At 44.6% G+C, this 18,270-nt stretch overlaps 1 protein-coding gene across 1 annotated transcript in view; it reads right to left on the reverse strand.

The window, feature by feature from the left end:
- Positions 1-4,966: 4,966 nt before the first annotated feature.
- The window catches only part of TYR (tyrosinase), a 51,373-nt gene continuing 38,069 nt past the window's right edge, over positions 4,967-18,270 (reverse strand). Inside the window, exons 3-5 of the mRNA XM_081909906.1 lie at positions 17,099-17,246; positions 12,719-12,900; positions 4,967-5,644 (exon numbers count right to left, since the gene is read on the reverse strand). Coding sequence (XP_081766032.1) covers positions 5,424-5,644; positions 12,719-12,900; positions 17,099-17,246 — 551 coding nt within the window. The 3' untranslated portion in view covers positions 4,967-5,423. The remainder of the gene's footprint in view (positions 5,645-12,718; positions 12,901-17,098; positions 17,247-18,270) is intronic.

The following is an 18,270-nucleotide window of genomic DNA, read 5'->3' on the forward strand; positions in this document are numbered from 1 at the left end:
CCTCTGCGTGAATTTCACATGGCCACTGTGAGCATGACCCTCATGTCACCTGCCTTTCCCATTTCTTTATGACCATGTTAAAAAACAACAACCAGGAGTTTGTGCAACTGTTCGCTTTGCAATGAAAAACTGCATGCCCTGATACCTCTCTGTGCCTCCAGAAGTCACTGTTTTGGGAGGTTAAATGAGAACGTACTGGCTTGCCACGTCACCCAGTTTTTCAAGTTGGAGGTGCTGCTTCTTGAAAGGTAACTGCCATTGCAGGTGTTGCAGCTGCCGAATGTTGTTTTGCTTGCACTGAGGTTTTGCAAGCAGGGGTGGTGGTGGTGGAGGGGAGGATTGTTAGAGGCAGCAATTTGGAGGGAAGTAATTGTGGGCAGAGAAGAGGGCACAATATCGCAAGGGGTTTAAAACCACTTACGATCGCAATCCTGTTGTCCTCATGAAATTGTCAGTAGCCATCCAAAATTGTAACTGAACACCAGGATTTGTTTCCCGCGATATTACAGAATCCACCCTGCCGTTGTTTTCCTGTCATCACTCGCCAAAGCGTCGTTTTTCCATAGAAAGTACTACAGCATTGTAATTTGGTCGAAGGACATGACTTCTTTAAACACACACACACACACACACACACACACACACAGCAGTTTAGAAGTGAAGTCACATTCTCCAGGAAAATTTACAGTACCATTGATTGCCTGAGAGTCTCTGCCTCACTGTTTTCTTGTAAATTTACCACCAGGCAATTAGAATGGGCAGGTCAATTTCTCCTGCACCCTCAAGAGAGAATATTTCTTACACATGCTTTAAAGACTTCTGAAACAAGGCTGATTTGAGGGCCATGTTTTCAGGAGGTAAAATGGTGGGGTGGATAAATTCTTTACCAGTTCAGAATTTGTAGCAAGTGGATGTTGTTGTTGTTGTTGTTGCTGCTGCTGCTGCTATTTTGCAAATCTGTGATGTGTAGAGCACACCCCCCCAACTATAAAAAGGTCCCAAATACCTAAAAAGCAGCTGCCCTTAATAACAATTTCTCTGGGATGTTCTGATCAGCAGGAGGTTTGTCCTGGTAGTTTTGCCACCCTCAGAAGTGGCCGAGGAGATGTCTTTCTCTGTCGCAGATCGTAAAAATGGAACCCCCTCCTCATAGAGGTGCGTCCAGCATCTTCCTTGTATAGTTTTCCCAGTATGTTGAAGATGCTTCTCTTTACCTTGGCATTTCACAGTTTAGGTGTTTTGTTTTGTGGGACTTGCTCTGTGTAAGACTTGGGTGTTTAATAATAATAATAATAATAATAATAATAATAATAATAATAATAAATTTATTATTCATACCTCACCCATCTGGATGGGTTTCCCCAGCCACTGTGGGTGGCTCCCAACAGGATATTAAAAACACGATAAAAGATGAAACATTTAAAACTTGCCTAAACAGGGCTGCATTCAGATGTCTTCCTAAAGTCAGATAGTTGTTTATTTCCTTGACATCTGGTGAGAGGCTGTTCCACTACTGAGAAGGCCCTCTGCCTGGTTCCCTATAACCTCACTTCTTGCAGTGAAGGAATCACCAGAAGCCCCTAGGAGCTGGACCTCTGTGTCCAGGCTGAACGATGAGGGTGGTATACTGGGCCGAAGCCATTTAGGGCTTTAAAGGTCAACACAACACTTTTTAATAATTGCAACTGTTTTGTCGGCCAATTGTTGGCCAATTGGTGCCAAAGAAGGATAGAACTTTTTTTATGTATGCTACAACAGCAGCAAGAATACTCATCGCAAAGTATTGGAAGACACAAGATCTACCCACCTTGGAAGAATGGCAGATGAAGGTGATAGATTATATGGGACTGGCAGAGATGACTGGCAGAATCCGAGACCAGGGGAGAGAGACAGCGGAAGAAGATTGGAAGAAATTCAAGGACTATCTTAAGAAATACTGTAAAATTAATGAATGTTAGAACGACGTTGGTTTAGAAATTAAGTGGTTTCCAGCTGTAATGGATAAGTAAAAGAAAAGAGAGACTTAAAATTAATTGAAAAATAAGGGAAAGGATTTGCTGAATTAATAAATTAGAAATTGGAATACAGAAAGGGGAGGTATGAGGAAGTCGGGGAAGTAAGTTTTAAGAAAATAAGGGATTGAAATTATACGTGTTTTTATTTTTTGTCTGTTTCTATTATTGTATTGTTTAGTTTTGTTTTTATAAAATGTTGGAAACTTTAATAAAAATCTTTTTTTTAAAAAAAATTGCAACTGTTTTGTCTGTTCTTATAACTGTCTGTCTTGTTTTTGTAGCCTACCCTGGCTCCTTACAGTGAAGGGAGAGGAAGAAATCTCATTGGTAAAATAAATACAAATAAATGATATACCTGGGAAGACTTGGAAAATGTCGGGAACAAGTTAAACACACCAGTCGTGGCTGGTAGGGCAGAAAGGAGGGAGGCCAACGGTAGGTGGCGCAAGAGCAGAGCCAACTCATTCCTGTTTTCTCCCCATCCTCCTCTCTGTTGAGACTAAAGGGGAAGAACCTCACAGTTGGCCAATGTGCTATAAGTACGAAGGGAAGGTTGGCTGAGGGAAGGCTGAGGTTGATGGGGAAGAGCCGTGTTTTCCCTTATGGACCAGCCGTCACTGCAACAAGGTCTAAGACCACACGGTGCGATGCAATGCATCTTCCCATCCAAGTCTGCCTGAGCATTAGCTTATTCATCTGAGGTTTTTATCAAGCTTCCCTTACTTAAGAGGTTAGCTGAGTGCCTGCAAGGGACAGGGGCATTTACATGGCTGTCCTTCTGTTAGCAGAACTCCTTGTCTGGCAGGGTTTGAGAGGGGAGTGCTGGCAAGGTGCCCTCCATGAAGCCCCTCTCCTATATCACTGGACTTTCCTGGTGGTGGTGGCAGCAGCAGCAGCAGCAAAAACACCAGCCATCATTGGGCAGCTGGCTCTGGGAGCCACCAATTTCCCACAATGCCTCAGAGTGATGTAACATTGGGGGCACTGTGCAGCATTGAAATGAGAGGTGCCAAGCCACCAATTGACCTGCAGTGATCAGAAAACTGCAAGAAACTGACTGAAAAGAAGATACGAACATATATGTGGACCTGCCGGGTACTGGGACATCTCCTTCCTAGAGACATACTTTGGTGTCTTCTTGGTACCTAATAAAAACCGGCGTGTCCGCTCAGACATTTGATGGCATTTAATTCTTCCAACTCCATCCTCCTTTTGTGGGATTTTATCTGCTCTGCTGTGTTTTGCAATTTTATGCAATTGGTTTTAATTACAGTCATTGCAAAAACCGTAAGTTGTTTTGACATTGGGAGCTGCCTAGCAAGGTCAAATGCTTTCCCCTTCTTTTCTTTTAAGAATCTGAAAATGTTTTATCAGAAGCACCCTAGGACAGTGTTTCCCAACCTTGGGCCTCCAGCTGTTTTTGAACTACAATTCCCATCATCCCTGACCACTGGTCTTGCTAGCTAGGGATGATGGGAGTTGTAGGCCAAAAACATCTGGAGGCACAAGGTTGGGAAACACTGCCCTAGGACTTTATCCAGAAAACGCCAGTATTTCTCGAAGTCTCTTTTGCTCTGCTCCAAGTTACACACTGCAGTCATTTATTTTCTCCCCTGCTCGTATCTCTTGGTTCAGAGGTGCCTTTGGCACATTGATTTACACACACACACACACCAGCTCACTCCGTTGCCATTTCCCACTGAATGACTGGTTTAGCCTGCCAGTACAATGGGTTCAGGTGCGGATTTCACTGCGCCTACCTATTAACAGTCTGCGAAGTCAAGGAAAACTCTCTGTGCGGCTCGGTCGCTGAGATTAAAAGGTTCTGCAGCCACCTGCTTTTATTCATATTGATTGCGGCAGTTGCCGGGAGTGGGCTTGGCAGAGAGCTCCAGCATTATGAAAATGGATCACCATAAAGAGAAGCTTTTGACAAAGTGCTCATGAAGCAATGAATATTCTCCCCACCACCACCCTCCCCGTCTGTTAACGGTCAGGAAACTGTTTGTGGCTTTGCAGCAAACCTCCTCAAACTGGCAATGCCACTGGAATGTTTAAAGAGGAAAAGAATTTCAGAACTCTTGCAGACCCATTTGTTTGAGCTTCACTGTGATTTTGTCTGGGAGGCTAAGCTAGGGTTGCCACATGTCTAGATTTTCCTGGACGTGTCCGGGATCTCAAGGACGGAATTAGTGTCTGGTGGGGGGTAGAGATTTCAGGAAATCAACAAAAAGTCTGGATTTTTGAAATTTCCCCCAAAATTTCTTTGGGTGAAATATGGCAACTAAGAGAACTCAGAGACAGTTCTGTATTTCATGGCTGAACTGAAGTACATTTGTAGCCGTGATATGGCAGCCATGTGATCTCTTTCCTAAGCTTAAAATTAATCATGGGGCAGGGATGCTCAAGGGACGCGGGTGGCGCTGTGGGTTAAACCACAGAGCCTAGAACTTGCCGATCAGAAGGTTGGAGGTTCAAATCCCTGCGATGGGGTGAGCTCCCGTTGCTCGGTCCCTGCTCCTGCCAACCTAGCAGTTCGAAAGCACGTCAAAAGTGCAAGTAGATAAATAGGTACTGCTCTGGCAGGAAGGTAAACGGCATTTCTGTGCACTGCTCTGGTTCACCAGAAATGGCTCAGTCATGCTGGCCACATGACCCGGAAGCTGTACGCCAGCTTCCTTGGCCAATAAAGCGAGATGAGTGCCGCAACCCCAGAGTCGCCCATGACTGGACCTAATGGTCAGGGGTCCCTTTACCTTTACCTCTTAGGGATGCTCAACGATTTCCTTTGGTCTGGATTTGTAAAGAAACCATCCTTATTGGTACTTCCTGGACCTTTGTATCTCTCTGAATATTGTAAAAACTTTTCTCTCACACACAAAAGGAATGTAAACGTACATGCTATTGGTTGAAATGCATTTCTTGTTGTTTTTTAAAGATCAAAAATAAAGTGAATTTGTGTGCATTTATTTTGATTTATTTTTTTAAAAAAAAACCCACACACTTATGGGGAAATGGCATGGAGCAGACTTATCAATGGACACACAGAAAATGGATATAGAGCACAAAGATACCATTCTTGTCATGTGTGGGCTTGGATCAGGAGGGCATGAGGTGGTAACTAATTTTCTTGACCAAATTTCCCCCTGAGTTGCTAATAGCCATCTTGCTGAAGTAAAGGCAGCTAATGACATTGGCTATTAGCTGCTTGGAGTGGAAGGCATTTTGACTGGGAAGATGGTGGTGGGAAATGGGGTTCAATACCCTATACACTCCATGGCTCCCCCAAGCTGAGGTCCAATATTGTGTTGGCCACCATCAAACTTTGGAAAATGCATTGTGGGCATTTGATAGTGGACCACCCATATCATGATGGCTTTGACTTTAGCCACGGGGGCTTGGCAGCTATTATAAGTGTGACTGATATGTTACATGCTGATAATCTTCGCTCTCCATGAGCAGAGGTTGTGTCTCCTCCGAGATTCTTTTCTTCCTTTGACAACTGAGAGAGATGACTCCAGCGACCAACGTGGCTATAATAGCTCCCACAACAGCTGCTCCCAACAGCCAAGGCCAGATCTGGCGGGCTTGCTCCAAGTAAGGAACCAAAAAATTCTGGAAGGGGTTGGCTGCACAGGAAGACAAAGGGAGAAAATGCTCTTGGTTACACATGAAGAAATGGAAATACAGTGGTACCTCGGGTTACATACACTTCAGGTTACAGGTGCTTCAGGTTACAGACTACGCTAACCCAGAAATAGTACTTCGGATTAAGAACTTTGCTTCAGGATGAGAACAGAAATCGTGCTCTGGCGGCACGCCAGCAGGGAGAGGCTCCATTAGCTAAAGTGGTACCTCAGGTTAAGAACAGTTTCAGGTTAAGAACAGACCTCTGGAATGAATTAAGTTCTTAACCCGAGGTACCGCTGTAACTGGGCAATCTGAAGCTCTAAAAGGGGTGAAATTCTCACAGTGAGGTGGTTCCTACAGCTGTGTTGCTTCCACCTTATAGTTGCAAAGTTCTTGATGTGCCAAGTTGTACATTTGACTAGGGGGAAACTGGACTTGAGTTCAGGGCTTGTAGAAGCGCCAATCAGCGAATACCCTTTTTACAATAGGGTGTGTTGCATTTTTCAGCTTTCAATGTCCAAAAAATGAGGGGTGCTAAAAACACACACCATGATTTAGGAATTCAAAAGATGCTTTGGTTAAATTGATATAATTTAGTTTCGCTCTGCAAGTGAAATGTGTGTAAAAGCATAGAAGTCGCTAAAAACCGATCGCCAAGTATTTGCAGCGATATTATTTATTTATTTAGCGTTACCTGACATTTTCAGAAGGGAAAATTAAAATCTTTGGCTTTCAGAAAGCACTTTATGTGCTCCTTCGTCAAATGTAGGCTTACCAAGCTAAATGTTGCCCGATCACAAGAAAATAATGGCAGATTTGAATTCCTCTCACCTCAAAACACATATTTTTAAGACCCCTCACTGAATAAATGTTCACAAATTAAATTTCACGCCTAAAATGACACACCCTAGTATTACAACTTGTGCTCTTAAGTGCACTAGGGAGTCTTGAGGGTCAGAAAAAGGACAAGAAGGGGTGTTAAATAGAGTGATGAGGGTGTGTCAGAAAGAGAGAGAAATGAGATGGCCCCACCAGCTTTTGGCTCCACTGCCATCTTCAGCCCTGTTTAGTGATGAAGAAGAAATTCAGTTATGTTTGTGTTGTAATGAGGAACTTTCTAATTCACACTTCTCAAAGCAACACACAAAACCGAAACACCTTTGCAATTCACATGCCTAAACATGGCAATGGAATTCTCCAACCAAGCAATACATTAAGAAACACATACAGCCATACCTTGGTTTTTGAACAGAATGCGTTCTGGAAGTCCGTTCGACTTCCAAAACGTTTGGAAACTGAGGCGCAGCTTCCGATTGGCTTCAGGAGCATTCTGCAGCCAATCGGAAGCCGCAGAAGCCACGCCGGATGTTTGGCTTCCAAGGCAAAGTTCACAAACTGGAACACCTACTTCCGGGTTTGCGACGTTCGAGTTCCGAGTTGTTTGTGAACTAAGCTGTTTGAAAACCAAGGTATCATTGTATCCAGTGGAACCTCTGTTTTTAAATGTAATCCATTCTGGAAGACCGTTCGACTTCCAAAATGTTTGAAAACTGAGGAGCAATGTGCAATTGGCAAAATCCACTGAGATAAAAGAAAAACATGCAGCGGAAACTGTTTGACTTCCGAGGCGCATTCGGAAATGGAAGCAATTACTGTCTCGCCAGAGTGGTGCATGTCTAGTTATCTCCTGCTTGGACTACTGCAATGTGCTCTACGTGGGGCTACCTTTGAAGGTGGCCCGGAAACTACAACTAGTCCAGAATGCAGCAGCTAGACTGGTGACTGGGGGTGGCCGCCCAGACCACATAACACGGTCTTGAAAGACCTACATTGGCTCCCAGTACGTTTCCGAGCACGATTCAAAGTGTTGACCTTTAAAGCCCTAAATGGCCTTGGCCCAGTACGTATACCTGAAGAAGCATCTTCACCCCCATCATTCTGCCCGGACGCTGAGCTCCAGCGCTGAGGGCCTTCTGCCAGTTCCCTCAGGGAACCAGGCAGAGGGTCTTCTTGGTAGTGGCACCCGCCATGTGGAATGCCTTCCCATCAGATGTCAAAGAGATAAACAACTACCTGACATTTAGAAGACATCTGAAGGCAGCCTTGTTCAGGGACGCTTTGAATGTTTGACGGACTATTGTATTTTAATATTTTGTTGGAAGCCGCCCAGAGTAATAAACAATAATATTGTTTTATTATTATTATTATTATTATTATTATTATTATTATTATTGGAGCAGAGAGGTGAAGAAGGCAGTGACCGGCAAGGGATTGTTTTGAGTTTGAATTGGACACTCCCACTAACCTCATGGGAGGGGTATTTCCAGGACTAAGGTGAAACTGTGTGACATTTTGATGTATTTTTAATCCTTGTTGGAAGCCACCCAGAGTGGCTGGGGAAACCCGAAACGTTCAGCTTCCGAGACACTCGAAAACCGAGGTTCCACTGTATTGGGGAGAAATGTGCTTAATAAGCTTGCATATGTCAGCAATAAATGCTTGCCAACAGTGCCAAGTTAAAAACCATGTTGCTTGGGAGAATTTCACACTAGAACGATGACAATTTTCATGGCGCGCGGGGGGGGGGGATATTCCACAGATTGCTGCTGAAAAGAACTGAAGTTGAGATTGGAACAATGAGAAACTTGGAGAACTGAAACTGACTGGTGTGCCCGTTCCTAGCCGTGCCTACTGCTGGCACAGAACCCCCAACAGATGGTCCTCAAGGGGGTGAAGCCCTTGGCAGAATCATAGAATCATGGAATGGCGCAGCTGGAAGGGACGACAAGGTTCATCGCATCCAACCCCCTGCAATGCAGGAATCTCAGCAAAATCTCAGGAAAACAACTGCCCATTTATGCCATAAAGAAAGGAGTCTGCTAGTCTAAGGGTTAAAGGTTCCATTAGTGCATAAGCTCAGGGGAGTTGATTTCATAATCGGTTCCCGGCTTCCCCTCCTTTGCTCCCAATTTCCATCTTCCATGAAATATTTGCATCTGTAATCATATTCACAACAGGCCCACTTTTGAGCTCTCCAGCTGATAGTTACCTGCTCTAAAAGGCGTGAAAGGATATCATAATTACTTTCCAAAAACTGGCTGTTTATGCCCGTTAATGTTAATTAAATCAATGCAGATAACACTTGCAATAAGCCGCACCATTTTGAATGTGCGTTCCCCCTCCCATAAGAAGGGGGATTCCCCCCTCCCCCTCTCCTACACTTCTCTTCTCAATTACCTTTATTTTCCTCTCCCGCCACAGCCAGAAGAAATCCCAGTGGCTAAAGTCCTCTTCCTAATCTTTTATTTTAGCTTGACATTTTAATTCCTGTTCTTTCCTGTCACACCTTACTGCGAGTTAAACACACAGACACCTCTCTCCGGGGAGATGTTTCTGATGCACTGTCAATTCTAATTAATTGACATTTTATTTAATCCCCGTGGTACTACTTCACAGTCAGGACCACAAAAGCAGGGGTTTTTTTCTGGAATGAGATTGTGCAAAATAGTTCATGCCGTTGTGTTTTGTCCCAGTTCTACCTTCAAAGGGCAAAACCCCACGGCGCTTTGGGATAAATCAGAAACAACAGCATTCTATAAAATGACCATGCAATCACACCAGGAAAATCTAAACCTAAAATCTAAATCTAAAATAATGGTTTGTATTTGCATTTGACTTGAGCCTTTGTTTTGATGAGGAATAGCCAATATGGTTGCTTCCAGATGCTACTGAACTACAAGGCCCATCATCCTTGACCATTGGCCATTCCAGTGGATGAGCTATGGGAGCTGTAGTCCTACAACCTCTGGAAGCAACCATATTGGCTATTCCTTTTCAAAACAAAGGCTCAATTCAGATGCAAACACCAAACCATTATTTTGTCATAAATAAATGAGTCTCTTGCTTCCCCCTGCAACTTCCTTGTTCCCAGCAAAGCATCTCATTCCTCTGAGCCCAACAAACCATGGCTTGTATAAACTGTGAAGGTAAAGGTAAAGGGACCCCTGACCATTAGGTCCAGTCACGGACGACTCTGGGGTTGCGGCACTCATCTCGCTTTATTAGCCGAGGAAGCAGGCGTACAGCTTCCGGGTCATGTGGACAGCATGACTAAGCCACTTCTGGTGAACCAGAGCAGCGCACGGAAACACCGTTTACCTTCCCACCAGAGCGGTACCTATTTATCTACTTGCACTTTGATGTGCTTTCAAACTGCTAGGTGGGCAGGAGCAGGGACCGAGCAACGGGAGCTCTCACTATTCAGTTTCCTCAGAAGGAAATAGAAAAATCATAAACTTTAAATGACCAAAATTCAAACAAGGGTAGAATCCAAAAAAATTTGGAATACGTCAGAATGAGACCATTGATCCATAAAGTGAAAGCAATAATCAATGCACTGTACTATAAAACAAATAGTACAGCATTGTAGATGATAAAAATAAAAAATATTTTTTTTTCTTATCTGCATTGATGATAGTCATTGTTTGGACGGAGGGCTTTTATCTATTTCCACAGTCACACAATCAATCAATCAATCAATCAATCAATCAATCAGTACCTGAACTGGGTTCCACACAGTCACAAAAACTAACTGAAAAAGCCTCAAAAACAAAAACACAAAATAAATAGCAAAAACGAAAGTGCCAAACTTAATCCGTTCTGGAAGACCGTTAGAAAACCAAGGCATGGCTTCCAATTGGTGCAGGCGCCCCAGAAACAATAGCCAACAACCATATTGGATGTTTGGCTTCCGAAAAACACTTACTTCCAGTTTCTGGCGTTTGGGAACCAAAGGCGTTTGAGTACCAAGGTACCACTGTATTGTAGAGTTCCTGTAATTCAGGAATATGCAGCTGTCCCATGCAGAGATCACAAACCTGCAGCCTTGGTGTCATGAGCACCAAGCTCTAGCCAACTGAGCTATTCATTTCTTGCCTAATGAAATGGGGTGACATTTTCCAGAGTGATAAGTGATCTTTCTGACAGCATGTCTGTGTGGTGGCAGGGAGGGAGGGAGGGAGCCGTGTGTGTGTGTGTGTGTGTGTGTAGGGAGGGGGCACAATTTAAACATTAGCGCCACTAAAATGCTTCTGCTGCCTTTGGCCTGTGATTAGTGCTCTCTTGGCTCCCAGCTGAATTTCCAACCAAACATCAAACAAATTGCACACGGTTTTTGGAAATGGCAGGGGGGGGGGCGATGGGTAGCGCTCTCCGTTCTTATTGGTTTGCTTTGAGAAAAATAAACCAAACAAGCAAACAACCCAAATGCCAAACGCCCCTAAAGGAGGCCAGTGCTGAGACAACAGAGAGACGCCTTTTCAGACAGAGTCATTTGATCCGGAACAGGGCTGTCGATTCATGCTTTCCCCTCCTAGCGATTTCTGGGGAGCCAATTCTCCGCTCCAACGTGACATGATAGTATTGTGCATTCGTGTGTGTGTGTGTGTTCTTCATAATTATTATGTTAATTATAGAAGTGGGTCCCCCGATTCAGAGTGGGACTGCAGGATTGTGGAGCCTGGGTTTAACAAGCCTTTCCCCTGCTCCCTGCTCCCGAATTTCTGTTCTTCCGCCTCCCTCTGAAGCTATTTGCTGCAGCTTCCCTCCTGGTATCCCAGAGTAAGTGAAAGCTGCTCTACTGTGTGTTTTATGGCGCACTAAAAAGACAGGGCAGCAGGCACTATGGGAAGGAGTGCTAGAGAGCAGTGTGGCTGGATTTATTTACTTTGCTTCAAAGATCTGGAAGCCTCGCTGACTAATCCAGGCCACAAAATCGCTTGCAGGCTAGTCACTTTTACCAATTTGGTAGGGGCTGGCAGAGGTAGGATGGAGAGCTCCATGCCCCTTGCAGAAGCCTAGTGCATTTCTATGCTTGGTGTGGACGAAGAGGCCTCACTTCCTCCCTTTATGGTGGTTGCAGAGGAAGGGCAGGACGTTTCATCTCTCCTCCACCTGTCTGGTCACTTTGACAGTTGTGTCCAGTCAAAGGCGACTATGGGGTTGTGACGCTCATCTCGCTTCAGGCTGAGGGAGCCATTGTTTGTCCACAGACAGCTTTCTAAGTCATGTGGCCAGCATGATTAAAACTGCTACTGGTGCACAGAGGGCCGTGACGAGTGCCAGAGCACACAGAAACGCCGGTTACCTTCCCACCGCAGCGGTACCTATTTATCTACTTGCGCTGGAGTGCTTTTGAAGTGCTGGGTTGGCAGGAGCTGGGACAGAGCAACGGGAGCTCACTCTGTCGCGGGGATTCGAACCGCCCACCTTCTGATCGGCAAGCCCAAGAGGCTCAGTGGTTTAGACCACAGCGCCACCTGCATCCCATGTTTATGGTATGATGCTGGAGAAGGTTCTTCCTTCTGTATTTTGATGGGGTAGCCAATGGGATGTTCTCCTGATGTTGCTGGACTATTACTGCCTTCATCAAGGACCACTGACCATGCTAGCTAGGGTTGATGGGAGCAAGAGCATAAGAAGAGCCTGCTGGATCAAGCCAATGCCTCATCTGGTCCAGTATCCTGTTCTCACAGTGGCCAACCAGATGCCTGTAGGAAAACAAGCAGGGTCCAAGCACAAGAGCCTTCTCCCCTCCTGTGGCTTCCAACAACAAGTATTCAGAAGCATTACTGCCTCTGAGTATGGAGCATAGACATCATGGCTGGTAGCCAATTATAGCATTATCCTCCATGTGAAAAACATCTGGAGAACGTTGTCTTGGCGTCCTCCTGGTAGGCTTTGATCATGATTGTGGGCTGCTATTTTACAATGCACTTTTTTGATTTTTTTTAAAATGTCTGCTCTGGAAGCATAAAAGCATGGTATATAATTCTAAATTATTATTTTTTAAGTGTATGAAAAAATTAACACACACCCAGATGTCTAGGTCTTATTTGAGTGCCAAGACTCAACAGCCTGCTCCTCCAGATTGTCCTAGCATGCAGGGACACCACAATCTAGTAGCTCAATTAATGTTATTGTCACACGGCCTCCACCGTATTTTCTGATCTGGCTTTACCAAAAGAGCTTACGTCTAGAAAACAAAGGCAACTGCCTCAAGATTTCTATGTTACCTGGCTCTACTAGATATTCATAGTCGTATCCCAGATCTCTTGAAGAAATGAAGAATTCCCCGTTCCGGTAGAGAGGAATGAAGGGGACCATGTAAGATTCACGGTTATGTCCAATAGGGGCATTGGCTGCCGGGTAAACCTCACGCAGGGGCTGGTGTCTTCTGAGCCACTGCTCGAAAATGCTGTGAAAGGAAACACTCATATGAGTATTGTAACACCAAGGGCAGTTTCATTTTTAAGGCAAGGTGGAAAGGTCAGACAGAAGTATCAGTAATACCATCTTCACTCAACATCTAACAAGAAGGAACAAACTGAGCCTCCTTAAGTGTTGAATTCCATCACCTCAGTGCCACCACAGAAAAGGCCCCACCTTCTTTCGACTCTACATGAACATTTGCTTCTGCGCTTTGACAGCATAGCATTGCAGTCTCGTCTTATTATGTACAGCCACATCTGTATATTTTTGTAAGTGAGCACTACAGGACTTGTTGTGTGGTGCTCATTGTGTTGTGTGACATATACAAGTTGGATGTTTAAAGTGTATGGTTAGTTCAGCAATGATTGTGTTGGTGCTTACATTATTGATGTTGGTCATTCCAATCTTAAAATCCTCAACAGGTGCAAATATTATCGTATTTATCCTTAACACAAAAATGAGACCCCACGATTATTGTATATACGTGTAAATATTTTAAGCCAGTCCGCCCTTGTTGAGAGGCCTGAATATTTTTTCCAGTGACGTCTGTGCCCGCTCTTGGTAGCATGACACTGTGCCCTGCCAGTTTTCTCTAAGTCTTGTACAGAACGGTGCATGGCATGAAAGACAGAAAAAAAGACTGGCAAGGAGGAGAGAGAGGATACATTCTGAGACTGGATGTCAGATGCAGAGCCCGTCCAGATCAATGTTTTGCAGAGATCGTTCTCCTTCCTCTCAGAGGATGAGCAACAAGGAGGGTGGCTCAGATTTCTTGAGTCCAAGAGAGGCCAAAATTAACCTTTTCAAAATAAAAACATGAATCACAGTACATGAAGGGCAGTCAGCAGTTTGCTATGTAATTATGCTGAAAGCAATCAGGGCCAGAGATCTTACATTGCTGAAATTCACCTTAGCCAAAAGAGCACCTGTTCCCAGCTTAGGAGTCCAAAAGTTGATGGTGGTTATAATTCATCAGTATTTTCACCTGTCTCGCTGTAATGTTTCTTTGTGCTCTCAGCTTTAATAATCAAAATTGAATTCTGCAACAACCAATGTGCATCCAGTATGTTGTTAATTGCCCTTTATAGTCACACACACAGAGAGAGAGAGACAGACGCTGCTTCTGCTAGCCACTGGTGTGGGGTGACTGACTTTATTTTCACTACAGCCTTGTGAAGTAGGCTCAGGCAGCGACTGGCTCAATGTCACCCAGTGAACTTCATGGCTGCTCAAGGATCTGAACCCAGGACTCCCCTGTTAGAATTCCTGCTCCATGATTGCAGTCATGGGATTTTTGTCTTTCACATGATGGTATATGTTTTGACTCCACAGAGTGGAAAGTGATGGAGACAGGATGTTTGTGTTATTGTGTTCCGTGAAGTGGGACTATTGTCCTTTGTTTTTTCTCTTTGCTGTCTGATGCTAGAGAGAGAGGGAGCCATGTTGCAGTGCTCCATGTGTGTTTATATGTAAACAAAGTAGATTAGCCAAAAAGCTGAGTTGCTGAGGTCTGTTACGCATGATGCGCAAACTATGCAAATCCCTAAGTGTGCCGGTGTCGGTTGGCATCGGTTGCTGTGATGTTCAGGCTGAAGAAAGCTTTTGAAACTCCTGAACGATCGACCAGGAGGGAGAGATCATGCCAGTCGGGCATGTGTCTCTGCCAGGGTCCTACTCGAGTGTAGGCTGAACTCCTGACATCCCCAGCCAGAGTACAACACGCTAACATACCCTCCAACATTCCTCAAATGAAAATGAGGACATTTCTCACACCCCTGCCAACTGACCCTCCTTGACCCAGTCTTTAAACAGTCTTTAAACCTCTTTTGTTGACCACCAGCATTACTCTTTCCATTTTTAAGTTCGGAGTAGAGTAGTTGTTTTGGAAGACGATCATCAGGCATCAGCACAACATGACCAGTCCAACGAAGTTGATGTTGGAGAATCATTCCTTCGACACTGGTGATCTTTGAAGAAGCAAAGATCACATGCGATGTAGTGCTGACCATGTAGGGTGACACTTTAAATTTTTGGTGCAAATGGGGTCTGACTCCCCCCGCCCTTGTAGTTACCCCTCCCATGAATTCAAAACTAAATAGCGCTCTTCATGTAAAATACAGGCTGATTTGGGCCCCAGGTTGACAAACCTTTCAGGCAACTCAGGTTTTTATTTTCTAAAAAAATAAAAACATATGAAAACAGATTTTACTGTAACTGTGGGCGGAAGGCCAGCGGTAATGGCCGCCTCTTGACCTGCCTTTGTCTTGCAGATCTACTGTGGATTTGAGCCACAGCTCACGCAGCTCGACAGCATATCATTTAGAGGAAATTTCGGCACTGGAGGGGGAGGCGAGGGCTGCAAACAGTTGAGGCTCGCTGTGCGAATACCGAGCGATCAAGGTAATAATCATCATAATACTTGGCATGCACACAGGGCCTTTTTTTAAAAAAAATACATCCTGAATTGCAGCATGAATATTAATCAATCAATCTACATGCTAAAAGCGGATCACCCCACAGGAAGAGGGGAGTTTTTCATTATGCCCTGGGTACAGGAAGGTGATAGATTCAGAAGCCGTAGGAGCAATTGGTGGTTTGTCTCCATAATGACAGCACAGCATCACCCCCATCGTGTTAGGGCTCTATAGGAACGCCCACACTTCCTACCTCCCTCAAAATACTGGCACCAAAATATTGGTTATTATAGTTTAATCACACTTTTGCCAGCCTCAGTTGGATAAAAGAAAGCACTTCTTCACACAGCTCATAGTTAAACTATGGAACTCATTGCCACAGGAGGCTGTGATGGCCAGCGGCTTGGATGAGGATTAGACAAATTAGTGGAGGATAAGGCTATTGATGCCTATGATGGCTACACTCTGTCTCTGCAGTTGGAGGTAGCACTGCTTCTGAATACCAATTGCTAGAAGGGAGAAGAGGGAGGTTTTGCGTTCAAATCCTGCTTCCAGGTTTCTCACAGGGAAGTGCGATAACAGAATGGGCCACTCGCCTGATCCAGTGGGCTCTTCTTGTGCTTATGAACGCTCTCTTGTCTGCTGACAAAGGTTACTTACAAGAGGAGAGGGTCCAGGGACACCAAGCTATGGTCTGTGGTTGGGGTAAGGAACCAGGCCATTTTCTTTCTTCTGCTTCTTTAATCTCAATCTCCTTGTATTTGTATTGTTACTTTGCACTGTACCTTTAAACTCAACCTCATTGTTATTAGCATCACCTGGAGTCGCCTTTATATGTTTCTCAAAAAATATTGTTTGTAGCAGTGACTACATTATTACATGAGCACTGTTCCACAGCATTTGATATTTTCATTCACATATATTCATATATTGAGTTTATGAAACAATTCTATATTCTCGAAACAGCAGTCAATATCCGGAATCTCTGTTCAGTGTTGGACATTATATTTGCTGAATACACAAAGCTTCACAGCTTATCTTTTGTCGTACAAAGTTTGGTACCTTGGCTTCATTTAAAGACTTTCAGAGACTTTGAGTCTAAGATTTCATTTTGAACTTGTTATTGTTTGAAGGAATTCTATAAAGATTGTCTATTATGTATGTATATGGTCATCGTGTTGCCTAAACATTGTTGAGGTTCTCTTTTGCAACACAGGGGTTTGTTTGGATACTTATATAAATTTCAGCTAAGCAGTCCCGGGGAATCCAGAGAACAGAAAGGAATTCTAGTAGATAACACTCCAGCTGAGATTCCTGTATCTACAGTTCTTGGATCCCGTGAGTGCTAAGGATGACATTGAAGGACCAAGGCGTTGTTGTCAGTTTGGCATGAAAAAACAGCAAGACATCTGTCGGTCCTTCCATGGCAAGCTGTTCCCTTGCTTCCATCAATGTTTCTCTGTGCCTGCTCTGACATCACGTGCGCTGATTAGCCCCACCTGCTGGCACTGACGTATATAGCACATACAGCACAGCTGTATTTACAAAACTCCGCTCCTTGCAGGTGTTGGCACTGCAGATGCCAACACCCAGGAATGGGTGTAAATGGTTGTGTGGCATGGGGGAGGGGTCAGCCGGGGTACTCCTGCTTCCTGCTCATCTTTCCTTAGAATAAGTACGCTGTTCACCCGAATTGGGCTTATTATGTATACTGGCAGATCATAGAATCATAGAATAGAACCATAGAGTTGGAAGAGACTTCCTCCCTACCTGTCGACGAAGGCGTGGTGCAGTATGAAGATGGGATCATTAGCTGAGCCTTGCACCTGGGACATGGAGCCATTCATGTAGATGTGCAGGGCGTTGTGCAGGCTGCTTTGGGACACGTTCGAGATGGCAGTGCTTGGATTCGCAAAGCCTGTAGGGAGGAGAGGAAACAGAGCAGCAAATGGCAATTCATTTATATATTTTGCAATAGGCATTGTGTTCGTTGCAACATACATTGTTCAGGGATGCTTTTAATGTTTGATGTTTTACCGTGTTTTTAATATTCTGTTGGGAGCCGCCCAGAGCGGCTGGAGAAACCCAGCCAGATGGGTGGGGTATAAATAAATTATTATTATTATTATTATTATTATTATTATTATTATTATTATTATTTTACAGCGAGTGAAGTCCTGCTCAGAGTAGACCCATTAAACCTAGGTTCACTCTGCCCATTAATTTAAGTGGGTCTAGCATTGGCTACCATCCAGTACACTCTTCCTATCCATACATTCCCATATGCTTAGATCAACACCAGAGGTTTAGCTCTATGGGCCCCTGGCCTGTTCCCTGAAATCTGAGGGGTGACCATGAGAATTGAGGCCTTTGTCATCCCAGCACTCAAACTGTGGCCTAGTTTATCCAAGGAGGTCACTTGCACTCCTTAATTGCTTAAGCCAGTGTGGTGTAGTGGCTAAGAGCGGTGGACTCGTAATCTGGTGAACCGGGTTCACTTCCCTGCTGCTCCACATGCAGCTGCTGGGTGAACTTGGGCTAGTCACACTTCTCTGAAGTCTCTCAGCCTCACTCACCTCACAGAGTGTTTGTTGTGGGGGAGGAAGGGAAAGGAGAATGTTAGCCGCTTTGAGACTCCTTAAGGGTAAAGGTAAAGGGACCCCTCACCATTAGGTCCAGTCGTGGCTGACTCTGGGGTTGTGGCGCTCATCTCACTTTATTGGCCGAGGGTACAGCTTCCGGGTCATGTGGCCGGCATGACTAAGCTGCTTCTGGCGAGTGAGAGCAGCTCATGGAAACGCCTTTTACCTTCCTGCTGGAGCGGTACCTATTTACCTACTTGTACTTTGACGTGCTTTCGAACTGCTAGGTTGGCAGGAGCAGGGACTGAGCAACGGGAGCTCACCCTGCAGGAGCAGGGATTCGAACCACTGAACCTTCTG

This window comes from Podarcis melisellensis (assembly GCF_964234715.1).
Source record: "Podarcis melisellensis genome assembly, chromosome: 4".
In the NCBI taxonomy this organism is placed as follows: Eukaryota; Metazoa; Chordata; class Lepidosauria; order Squamata; family Lacertidae; genus Podarcis; species Podarcis melisellensis.